Below are 13,060 nucleotides of genomic sequence, written 5' to 3'. Positions count from 1 at the left end.
CAGCTGGCTGGTGTGTTTACGGACATATTCAATCAATCCCTATCCCAGTCTGTTGTTCCCACATGCTTCAAGAGGGCCACCATTGTTCCTGTTCCCAAGACTACAGCTCGGCATTTAACACCATAGTGCCCTCCAAGCTCGTCATCAAGCTCAAGACCCTGGGTCTCGACCCCGCCCTGTGCAACTGGGTACTGGACTTCCTGACAGGCCACCCCCAGGTGGTGAGGGTAGGCAACAACATTTCCACCCCGCTGATCCTCAACACTGGGGCCCCACAAGGGTGCGTTCTGAGCCCTCTCCTGTACTCCCTGTTCACCCACGACTGCGTGGCCACGCACGCATCCAACTCAATCATCAAGTTTGCGGACGACACAACAGTGGTAGGCTTGATTACCAACAACGACGAGACGGCCTACAGGGAGGAGGTGAGGGCCCTCGGAGTGTGGTGTCAGGAAAATAACCTCACACTCAACAAAACTAAGGAGATGATTGTGGACTTCAGGAAACAGCAGAGGGAACACCCCCCTATCCACATCGATGGAACAGTAGTGGAGAGGGTAGTAAGTTTTAAGTTCCTAAGTTCCTAAGTTTTAAGTTCCTCTACACATCACAGACAAACTGAATTGGTCCACCCACACAGACAGCATCGTGAAGAAGGCGCAGCAGTGCCTCTTCAACCTCAGGAGGCTGAAGAAATTTGGCTCGTCACCTAAAGCACTCACAAATCGAGAGCATCCTGTCGGGCTGTATCACCGCCTGGTACGGCAACTGCTCCGCCCACAACCGTAAGGCTCTCCAGAGGGTAGTGAGGTCTGCACAACGCATCACCGGGGGCAAACTACCTGCCCTCCAGGACACCTACACCACCCGATGTCACAGGAAGGCCATAAAGATCATCAAGGACAACCACCACCCGAGCCACTGCCTGTTCACCCCGCTATCATCCAGAAGGCGAGGTCAGTACAGGTGCATCAAAGCTGGGACCGAGAGACTGAAAAACAGCTTCTATCTCAAGGCCATCAGACTGTTAAACAGCCACCACTAACATTGAGTGGCTGCTGCCAACACACTGACTCAACTCCAGCCACTTTAATCATGGGAATTGATGGGAAATGATGTAAAATATATCACTAGCCACTTTAATCAATGCTACCTAATATAATGTTACATACCCTACATTATTCATCTCATATGTATATGTATATACTGTACTCTATATCATCTACTGCATCTTTATGTAATACATGTATCACTAGCCACTTTAACTATGCCACTTTGTTTACATACTCATCTCATATGTATATACTGCACTCAATACCATCTACTGTATCTTGCCTATGCCGCTCTGTACCATCACTCATTCATATATCTTTATGTACATATTCTTTATCCCCTTACACTTGTCTATAAGGTAGTAGTTTTGGAATTGTTAGCTAGATGACTTGTTGGTTATTACTGCATTGTCGGAACTAGAAGCACAAGCATTTCGCTACTCTCGCATTAACATCTGCTAACCATGTGTATGTGACAAATAAAATTTGATTTGATTTGAGGTAAAGTGACTATGCATAGATAATAAACAGAGAAAAGCAGCAGCGTAAAAACGCAAATAGTCCGGGTAGCCATTTGGTTAGCTGTTCAGGAGTCTTATGCCTTGGGGGTAGAAGCTGTTAAGAAGCATTTTGGACCTAGACTTGGAGCTCTGGCGCACAGTAACAGAGAGAACAGTCTATTGGTGGCTGGAGTCTTTGACAATTTCTTGGTCCTTCTTGGATCTTCTTCTGACACAGTCTGGTATAGAGGTGCTAGGTGGGAAGAAGCTTGGCCCCGGTGATGTACTGGGCTGAAGCACTACCCTCTGTAGTGCCTTGCGGTCGGAGGCCAAGCAGTTGCCATACCAGGCGGTGATGCAACTAGTCAGAATGCTCTCGATGGTGCAGTTGTACAACTTTTTGAGGATCTGAGGACCCACGCCAAATCTTTTCAGTCTCCTGAGCGGGAATAGGCATTGTCGTGCCCTCTTCACGACTGTCTTGGTGTGTTTGGACCTTTCGTTGGTAATGTGGACAACAAGGAACTTGAAGCTCTCAACCTTCAGCCCAGTCGATGAAAATGGGGGCATACTCGGCCCTCCTTTTCCTGTAGTCCACGTTCATTTCCTTTGTCTTGATCACGTTGAGGGAGAGGTTTCACCATACTGTCTGGTTTTGGCCTCCTCCCTATAGGCTGTCTCATTGTTGTCGGTGATCAGGCCCACCACTGTTGTGTTGTCGGCAAACGTAATGATTGTGTTGGAGTCGTGTTTTGCCATGCAGTCATGGGTGAACAGGGAGTACAGGAGGGGACTGAGCATGCACCCCTGAGGGGCCCCCATGTTGAGGGTCACCGTGGCAGATGTGTTGTTACTCTTACTACCTGGGGGCGGCCCATCAGGAAGTCAAGGATCCAGTTGCAGAGGGAGGTATTTAGTCCCAGGGTCCTTCGCTTAATGATGAGCTTCGAGAGCACTATGGTGTTGAACTCTAAGATGTAGTCAATGAATAGCATTCTCAAGTAGTGTGTTCTTTTTGTCCAGGTGGGAAAGGGTAGTGTGGGGTGCAATAGAGATTACGTCATCTGTGGATCTGTTGGGGCGGTATGCAAATTGGAGTGGGTCTAGGGTTTCTGGGATAAGGGTGTTGATGTGAGCCATGACCAGCCTTTCAAAGCACTTCATGACAACAGAGTGCTACGGGTCGATAGTCATTTAGGCAGGTTACCTTGGTGTTCTTGGGCACTGTGACTATGGTGGTCTGTTTGAAACATGTTAGTATTACAGACAGTCAGGGACAGGTTGAAAATGTCAGTGAAGACAATTGCCAGTTGCTCAGCGTATGCTCGAAGTACACATCCTGGTAATCCATCTAGCCCTTTGGCCTTGTGAATGTTGACCTGTTTAAAGGTCTTATTCACATGGGCTACGGAGAGCGCGATCACGCAGTCGTCCGAAACAGCTGGTGATCTCATGCAGGCTTGCCTCGGAGGACGCATATAAGTCATTTAGCTCGTCTGGTAGGCTCGTGTCACTGGGCAGCTTGCGGCTGTGCTTCATTTTGTAGTCTGTAGTAGTTTGCAAGCCCTGCCACATACGACAAGTATCAGAGCCAGTGTAGTAGGATTCAATCTTAGTCCTGTATTGACACTTTGTCCATTTGATGGTTCATCGGAGGGCATTTCTTATAAGCGTCCGGGTTAGAGTCCCGCTCCTTGAAAGCAGTAGCTCCACCCTTTAGCTCAGTGAGGATGTTTCCTGTAATCCATGGCTTCTGGTTGGGGTATGAATGTACGTCACTGTGGGGGTGACGTCATCGATGCACTTATTGATGAAGTCAGTGACTGATGTGGTGTACTAGGAAGAACTCCCGGAACATATTCCAGACTGTTCTAGCAAAACAGTTCTGTGGCTTAAAATCTGCATCATCTGACCACTTCCGTATTGAGTGAGTCACTGGTATTTCCTGCTTTAGTTTTGGCTTGTAAGCAGGAATCAGGAGGATAGCGATATGGTCAGATTTCCCAAATGGAGGGCGAGGGAGAGCTTTGTATGCCTCTCTGTGTGTGGAGTAAAGGTTGTCTAGAGTTTTTTTTCTCGCTCTGGTTGCACATGTACCATGCTGGTAAAAATAAGGTTAAACTGATTTAAGTTTCACTTCATTAAAGTCCCCGGCCACTAAGAGCGCCGCCTCTGGATGAACATTTTCATGCTTGCTTATGGCCTTATACAGCTCGTTGAGTGCGGTCTTAGTGTCAGCATCGGTTTGTGGTGGTAAATAGACAGCTATGAAAAATATAGATGTAAAATCTCTTGGTAGATAGTGTGGTCTACAGCTTATAATGAGACACTCTACCTCAGGCGAGCAGAACCTTGAGACCTCATTAATATTTGATTTTGTGCACCAGCTGTTACTGACAAATATACACAGACCACAACCCTTTGTATTACCCGGAGGCAGCTGTTCCCTCTTGCTGATGCATGGAAAACCCAGCCAGTTGTATGTCATCGTTCAGCCATGACTCGTGAAACATAAGATATTAGAGTTTTTAATGACCCGTTGGTAGGATAGTCTTGACCGGAGCTCATCCAGTTAATTATTCAATGATTACACGTTGGCTAATAGGACTGATGGTAGAGGCGGTCACACACTCGCTGTCGGATTCTAACAAGGCACTCCGACCTACAACCCCTATATTTCCGTCTCTTCTTCATACGAATGGCAGGGATTTGAGCCTTGTCTGGTGTCTGAAGTACGAGATGAGCAATCACTGTTCTAATAGCCAGAAGCTCTTTTCAGTCATAAGAGATGGTGGCAGAAACATTATGTACAAAATAAATTACAAATAAGGCGAAAACTCACACAATAGCAGAATTGGTTAGGAGTCCGTAAAACGGAAGCCATCTCCGGTACCACTCTTCCTCTACGGACAATTCCGTCGACCTCATGGCTTGGTTTTTGCTCTGACATGCACTGTCAACTGTGGGACCTTATATAGACAGGTGTGTGTCATGTCCAATCAATTGAATTTACCACAGGTGGACTCCAATCAAGTTGTAGAAACACCTCAAGGATGATCAATGGAAACAGGATGCACCTAAGCTCAACTTCAAGTCTCATAGCAAAGGGTCTGAATACTTATTTAAATAAGGTATTTATGTTTTTAATTTTTAATAAATTTGCAAACATTTCTAAAAACCTATTTTCACTGTCATTATGGGGTATTGCGTGTAGACTGCAATTATATATTTGTTTTATACATTTTAGAATAAGGCTGTAACGTAACAAAATGTGGAAAAAGTCAAGGGGTCTGAATAGTTTCCAAAGACACTGTATAAGGAATAGTAGTGACGTAGTCGAGTCACTAAATCTCGAGTCCGTGTCGAGTCCCAAGTCCCCCTGTGCTCCTGTCCGAGTCAACATCCGAGTCCCCAATGGTCGAGTCTCGATTCCATATGGCTGAAGTCCGAGTCCCTCCTGAAGTGCTCGAGTCCTGGTCCAAGTGCTTAAGTCTTATTCACAGGGTCAACATTAACTCAAAATGTAGTTATTTACCCAGTCAGATTTAGTGTAGTGGCAAGATGAATTATTTAGTCAATATGGTTTATGAATGTAAAATGCAGACCGCCAATGCACGATACAAAGAACAAAATGTAGCACAGGTAATAAGGGTTATACCTTTGAATGGTTAGGGCTAGAAACAAGCTGTTTTCTTCGTAGAAAAGAAAGAGACGTGTCAGAACCTGGCTATGGAATGCAATTGGGAAAGTGGGAGGGTTGAGCAAGACAACGTACTTAAAGACAACCTACTTTTCTATACTCAAGGGGAAGAGAGACAAACATAGCTATACTGTTGTTTTACGAGTAAACTCAATGGTATTGTTTTTTAATTTAGTAAAGCAGCTTGTGTTTCTTAACCAGGCAAAGGGTAGCTAAACTAAAGGCTGTTGACTGGTTAGCTTCGGGAAACAAAAGCGCCGCCTTCACGACATGTATGATCAGAGGCGGAGCCGGAGCGCAGCCTGCCTGCATGTTTGCCCACACTCATCGCTTGTTGCCCCGCAGCTCACCAGCTGATGTAGGCTGTGTGTGCGAGTCCAAGAATCCGAGTCCAAGTCCGTGTCACCAACGGTCAAGAAGGCGAGTATGAGTCCAAGTCACCAACGCTCAAGTCTAAGTCGAGTCACAAGTCATGAAACGAGTCATGAAAACTGTCCTGGACACAAGTACTAGAACACTGGAGAATAGGGTGCCATTTGGGAAGCAGCCAATAATGTATATGAGAGAGAGAAAGAGACAAGAAACACAACCCACACATTAGGTTGACACTGACTATTTAATGTGGTTGACAATGACTTTTTCCACAAATATTGTGCATTTTATCAGAACCATCCCACAAGTCTTCAAATGGGTTGAGATCTGGTGACAGAGACGGCCATGGCATATGGTTTACATAATTTTCATGCTCATCAAACCATTCAATGATCACTGCCATCCTATGGGGACATAGCCATGGTAGCGAAAATAATGACCTCAAGCATGATGGGATGTTAATTGCTTAATTAAGTCTGGAACCACACCTGTGTGGAGGCACCTGCTTCCAATATACTTTGTATCCATTATTTTAGCAGTTACCTGTAGCCGGGGTCAATATGTTTTCAAAATGGACATCCGGAACTACAACAGGGAACTAAACAATATTTTAAAAAGTCATAAAAATACATGCCAGGGGGGTCAGCTTGATACATTTTTGCACTTTCACAATAGAGGACAGTTGTTAAACGTATTGCTAAATTCAATTCGTAGAAATAATAAATTAGGGCCAATAACACAAAAGAGTCATGAAACTCTGTGTGTGTTTTTGTGTGGTGTATGTAGTGTATAGTATGTACCTCATACTGCTCCAGGAACATATGGAGCTGCTGGACAGAGATCCTCAGGTCAGTTTCATTGAACTCATACGGAATGTTCCAGCCCATGGGACCAAACTTCTTCCTCTCCTGGATCAACGCGTGGAAGAAGCACAGGCCATACAGCAGCCTCTTAAACACACCCTGTGAGAGACACACAAACACACACATTTAGATCACTAGATCATCTTTCTACATCATTATAGATTTAGAGGGACAATCTGACATAAAAATATGTACTGTGTGTGTATATATATATATATATATATATATATATATATATATATATATATATATACATACACACACACACACACACACACACACACACCGGCTTGCTGCTGCTGGAGAAGAACTCTGGGTCGGAGATGGGGTCCATGAGGAAGGAGCGGGCGATGTTGGCGCGAAGGCCTTTTGGCGCCTCATTGGTCATCTTCACCCCATTCTGAAGCACTGCCACAGGGAAGGTGGGCGAGGGGTAGCTGGTCAGCCACAGACGGAAGTCTGGATGGGTGGTGTCAGGGTTCAGCTCCTAACAGAGGCACACAGGGTAGAGACATTGGGGTATACTAACAGACAAATGTTTATCAGTGTATTATACCCCTTATACTGTAAAGCTATTATTGGGGACTCTGACTTAAAGAGGCAATCAGCAGTTGCTACATCCATTTTTGGATGTATGTACTCATTGATTCTTGAAGAATATAACTTATAAAATGACTCATGAGCTTTGTTCAACAGTCGTACCCCATCAAAGCCCAAAATATAAGCTTGTTTTACTCCAATGTTTGTAAACAAAGCAAATGTAAACAAACTATTTAACCTCAAACCATGGTTAAAGATATAACTTAGAAAAAAAATAACTACAACTTCCTTCATACTGCATGCAGAATGATATCCACGAGTTAATCTGACTCTGCGTAAGTAGAAAAACGGAATCTCGCAGTATCCCTTTAGGATCTATGTATTTAAATAGATGTATTTATTTTTACTCAGACCACCTGTATATTTGACAGCCCTGGGTTGGACAGTTGAATTAAGCTCATGAGGTGTGACTGATCAGGGACTGATGATCAGGAACTGATTCCGACCTGGGACACCAAATGAGTGAAACTACAAGGTAGAAAAGACAACCAGAACTGTTTTGGCATTCCAGGACCAGAGTTGCCAGTAGCACCAGTAGTAGTACACCATTGTATTTGGTGAGTATCCCCCATTTTGATATTTCACAATCTAGGGACTTTTCAAGTTTTATTTACAGGGTACACATGGTATACATCGTCCAACGAAATACTCACTTGAAGGTTCCTTCACGACAATGCAACAACATAAATAAATAAAATATAAGAATACGAACGTAAATGGCTCAGTAGAATAGAATAAACATTTAAGCATGATTATAATACAGGAAACCACAATTTATATTCCAAGTGTTTAAATTGTGCAGTGTTTAGCAATAACAATAAGAGGCTGGTAGCAGCAGTTGTAATGTGTTTGAAGGATGAATGAATTTGTGTATGAGTGAATGTTTTTTTTTTCTACCCCTTTTTCTCCCTAATTTGGTGGTATCCAATTGGTAGTTACAGTCTTGTCTAGTCACTGCAACACCCGTACGGACTCGGAAGAGGCGAAGGTCGAGGCTGTGCGTCCCCCGAAACACAACCCAACAATGCCGCAATGCTTCTTGACACAATGCCCACTTAACAAGGAAGCCAGTTGCACCAATGTGTTGAAGAAAACACTGTGCACCTGGTGACCGTGTTAGCGTGCATTGCACCTGGCCCGCCACAAGAGTCACTAGTGCGTGATGGGAAAAGGACATCCCTACCGGCCAAACCCTCCCCTTTACCCCGACAACCCTGGGCCAATTGTGCACCGCCCCATGGGTCTCCCGGTCGATGATGGCTGCGACAGAGCCTGGACTTGAATCCAGAATCTCTAGCTAGCACTGCACCACTCGGAAGGCCCTGTGAGTGTATGTCTGTGTGGGTGTGTGCATGTGAGCTAATGTGCGGAGAGTCAGTGCAGGTGGTCAGTCCAGTTCAAGTGTTCAGCAGTCTGATGGCTTGTTGATAGAAACGGTCTCTGAGCCTGTTGGTATCAGACCTCCTGCTCTGATACCGCCTGCCCGACGGTAAGGGAGTGAACAGCTCGTAGCATAGGTGTGTGGGGTCCTTGATGTTGCTAAGGGCTTTCTTAAGGCACTGTTTTGAGTAGATTGCCTAGATGGGTGGGATCACGGTCCCAGTGATATACTGAGCCGTCTTCACCACCTACGGAGGTGCAGTCGTGGATATAGCAATTTTCTTACCAGAACATGATGCAACCGGTCAGGACACTCTCGATGGTGCAGCGGTAGTATTTGACGAGGACCGGGGGTGACATGCCGAATTTCCTTTGATGCCTTAGGAAGTAGATACGCTGTTGTGCCTGCTTGCCAAGTGTGGTGTTGTTGGTCCATGTCAAGTCCTCTGTGACATGGACACCGAGGAACTTAAAACTGCTGACTCTGTTTACTGCAGTCCTGTTTGTGTGGATCGGGTAATGTTCCCTCTTGGAGTCAATAGTCAAATCCTTTGTTTAGCTGACGTTGAGGGAGAGGTTTTTGTCCTGGCACCACAATGCCAGTTCACTTACCTCCACCCTATAGGCTGACTCATCGTTGTTGGTTATCAGGCCTACAACTGTGGTGTCATCAGCAAACTTGATGATGGAGTTGGTGTCGTGCAAAGTCACGCAGTCGTGGGGAAACCGGGAGTACATCAGAGAGCTGATGACACACTGCTGGGGGGCCCCTGTGTTAAGAGTCAGTGTGGAGGAGGTGTTGTTGTCAATCCTCACAGCCTACTACATCCCATCAGGAAGTCCAGTTGCAGAGGATGGTGTCTAGACCCTGAAGATGGTGTCTAAACCCTTGGCTCTGAGCTTGGGGTTGAGCTTTGAAGGAACAATAGTGTTGAATCCTAAAATGTAGTTAGGGCCGGCTCTAGCCTTTTGGGGGCCCTAAGCGAGATTTGGTTGGGCTACCTAATTTTCGGGCTACCCAAGAGGAAATGCCAGCATTACAGAGGCAAGGGGGAGGGACCCTGGTGAGATTAAGACGTAGGGAAAACAGGCCATTTCTTCTCTCCATTCTACTGGCCACTTGATAACAAGAAGAATGATCTCCAATCAATACGTCTCCAACGCCACCAGGGGTGAAAAAGTCCTAGACCACCGTTATTCTACCCACAAGCAAGCATACAAGGCCATCCCTCGTCCGCCATCGGATCATGACGCCGTACTCCTGCTTCCTATTTACAAGCAGAAACTCAAACAGGAAGTACTCGTGACTCGCTTGGTTAAGAAATGGTCACCAGAAACAAAGATTATGCTACAGGACTGCTTTGTTAGAGCTGATTTGAATATACTTTGAGACTCAGCCGTTAACATTGACGAGCTAACCACCTCCGTCACCGGCTTCATTAGAAAAAGTATCGGCGAGGGGGGGGCGCAATGTGCAACTGACGTGTTTTCCATTTTCTCCCGCAGTTTTCTTAAAGTTTATTTTGCAGCAAAAACATATTTATTTTCAAATATTAGTTTGGTGATCCCTTTCCGTAATACTGCTGTGCTTTCAAATGACAGCATGTCAACAGCCAAAAACACGACTTTGAGATAACCCAGCCTACAAGACCCATTTTTATCACCGCCCTCTCCTGAGTCTGAGGGCCGGATACTAGCATTTTACCCAGAGGTGCGGCTTTACCTGGTGGCGCTGAAATGAACATTCTTGAGACCATCAAGCTACTACGCTCTGAGATAGCTTAAATGAAAACGGAGGTAGTTGCTACGATTGAGGCCTGAATACAAGAGGTTTCTGATACTTTAAAAGCAGATTTAACTATCCTGCGAAACAAGACAGTGCCAGCCATCACATCACTCAAAACAACAACAGAGTTACACATGATGAAGATTGCACCACTGGTGACCTCCGCCACCAGTGTCTCCGACCTGACTACCTCCCTGGAGGCTGACGTAAAATGCCTGACTGCGGATCTGAAAAAGGTACAGGAGAGCTGTGTGAGCTTAGAGGGATTTTCTTGCCGCAATAGCCTGAGACTGGTATCAATCCCAGAGTCAGCGGAAATGCCTTGCGGATTTCATCTTCAGGCTGCTGAAGGATGTTCTCGCCATGGATGAGAAGCACCTGATTGACCGTGCCCACCGGTCACTGTTCCCAAAGCCCCGGGACGGTGAGAGGCACCGTGACCTCATTCTTCGAGTGCACTTCTTCCATGAGAAGATGGAGATTCTCCAACGAGCCCACTCTGAGCTTTCAAGGACAGAGCTACCAGGACTTCTCCCCCTTTGTGTCCAGGCAGCGCCCTTCTTTCGGGCAGGCCAAACGACTACTACGGTACCATCCAGGTGTGAAGTATGGACTGCGATTCCCGGCCCGTCTATGACTTTCTCATGATGGAAAAGACTACACCGTTGATTCTCCAGAGGAGGGTATGGCTCACATTCAACGCCACATCAAGAAGTCTTGAACTTGCTCATTGATCAGCAACTGTTGCTTGCTAACAGTGGATAGTAAGTAAGTAGCCCACCTGTGGTATAACTATCTTTAGTTATAACTGTACTCTTCCTGTATAGTTCGGGAGTTGGCGAACCCACTCACGCTTATTTGATGTGATCAAATGTTTTGGTCATCCAGTGTGCTTGCCTTAAAAGCCTTCAGTCATTTTTATTTCCTTTTATTAATGGTTTATGTCAATCCTTTGTTTCAATGCTATCTCATTGACCTATTGAGTTTGTTTCCATATTGTCTCAATGACCCAAACAATTTTGGGATATTTGTTTACCACAGCCATTTGTCTCGACCCAGTAAACAGTAAATGTTCAGAGTTTTTGGGGAGTCTTCAATGTTGAATGTTTTTAACGTAATTTATACACGGCAAACTTTCAACGTTGCACAGACATAGTTTTGTGGTCTTGACTGCACATTGCCCAACTTTTTTGGGGTCGTTTCACAACGATTTGCTTACCTCAAATGAGAGGTTTTGGCTGAGCGTCTTGATACATTTTCTCTCTCAATACCTGTTATAAACTGGGAATATAATTTTATACATGTGGTGCTTTCCTAATTTTATTTGCACATGGGATTCAATTTTTATTTGTTCCTCTTATTTCTGCTGCTTGATTCACCAAAACAGAACACTACTTTAAAGGGCGGGACTGTGGGTTTGGGTTTAACACCACAATCTCACAGATATACCGTGCGAAGAAAACTTTTAAAACAATTCTATTTAGGCTTGTACTTCGTTTGGGAAGGTATTGTCTGGGGTGGGGGGAGGAAGGAGATTGAATTGTTCAGTTCTAATGTCACTCTATTTCGTTTCCCAAGTAAACAGCAAAAAAAGAAACGTCCCTTTTTCAGGACCCTGTCTTTCAAAGATAATTAATAAAAATACTAATAACTTCACAGATCTTCATTGTAAAAGGTTTAAACACTGTTCCCATGCTTGTTCAACGAATCATAAACAATTAATGAACATGCACCTGTGGAAAGGTCATTAAGACACTAACAGCTTACAGATGGTAGGCATTTAAGGTCACAGTTATGAAAACTTAGGACACTAAAGAGACCTTTCTACTGACTCTGAAAAACACCAAAAGAAAGATGTCCAAGGTCCCTGCTCATCTGCGTGAACGTGCCTTAGGCATGCTGCAAGGAGGCATGAGGACTGCAGATGTGGCCAGGGCAATAAATTGCAATGTCTGTACTGTGAGACGTCTAGGACAGCGATACAGGGAGACAAGAAGGACAGCTGATCGTCCTCGCAGTGGCAGACCACATGTAACAACACCTGCACAAGATCGGTACATCCGAACATCACACCTGCGGGACAGGTACATGATGGCAACAACAACTGCCCGAGTTACACCAGGAAGGCACAATCCTTCCATCAGTGCTCAGACTGTCCACAATAGGCTGAGAAAGGCTGGACTGAGGGCTTGTAGGCCTGATGTAAGGCAGGTCCTCACCAGACACCAGTGGCAACAATGTCGCCTATGGGTACAAAAGCACCATCGCTGGACCAGACAGGACTGGCAAAAAAGTGCTCTTCACCGATGAGTCACGGTTTTGTCTCACCAGTGGTGATGGTCGGATTCGCGTTTATCGTCGAAGGAATGAGTGTTACACCAAGGCCTGTACTCTGGAGCGGGATCAATTTGGAGGCGGAGGGTACGTCATGGTCTGGGGCGGTGTGTCACAGCATCATCGGACTGAGCTTGTTGTCATTGCAGGAAATCTCAACGCTGTGCGTTACAGGGAAGACATCCTACTCCCTCATGTGGTACCCTTCCTGCAGGCTCATCCTGACATGACCCTCCAGCATGGCAATGCCACCAGCCATACTTCTCATTCTGTGCGTGATTTTCTGCAAGACAGGAATGTCAGTGTTCTGCCATGGCCAGCGAAGAGCACGAATCTCAATCCCATTGAGTACATCTGGGACCTGTTGGATCGGCGGGTGAGGGCTAGGGCCATTCCCCCCAGAAAAGTCTGGGAACTTGCAGGTGCCTTGGTGGAAGCGTGGGGTAACATCACTCAGCAAGAACCGGTAAATC

The 13,060-nt window shown here is 45.6% G+C and overlaps 1 protein-coding gene across 2 annotated transcripts in view; it reads right to left on the bottom strand.

Annotated features, from left to right (window-relative positions):
- Positions 1-13,060, bottom strand: part of dnah7 (dynein, axonemal, heavy chain 7) — a 241,518-nt gene that overhangs the window by 33,742 nt on the left and 194,716 nt on the right. For both annotated transcript variants that reach the window (XM_036974097.1, XM_021596897.2), the window contains exons 59-60: positions 6,774-6,974; positions 6,425-6,586 (exon numbers count right to left, since the gene is read on the bottom strand). In XM_036974097.1, the coding sequence (XP_036829992.1) occupies positions 6,425-6,586; positions 6,774-6,974 (363 nt within the window). The remainder of the gene's footprint in view (positions 1-6,424; positions 6,587-6,773; positions 6,975-13,060) is intronic.

This window comes from Oncorhynchus mykiss, chromosome 3 (genome assembly GCF_013265735.2).
Source record: "Oncorhynchus mykiss isolate Arlee chromosome 3, USDA_OmykA_1.1, whole genome shotgun sequence".
Taxonomy (NCBI): Eukaryota; Metazoa; Chordata; class Actinopteri; order Salmoniformes; family Salmonidae; genus Oncorhynchus; species Oncorhynchus mykiss.
Note: the sequence above shows the minus strand (reverse complement) of the source record. Positions and strands in the feature narration are given on the sequence as shown.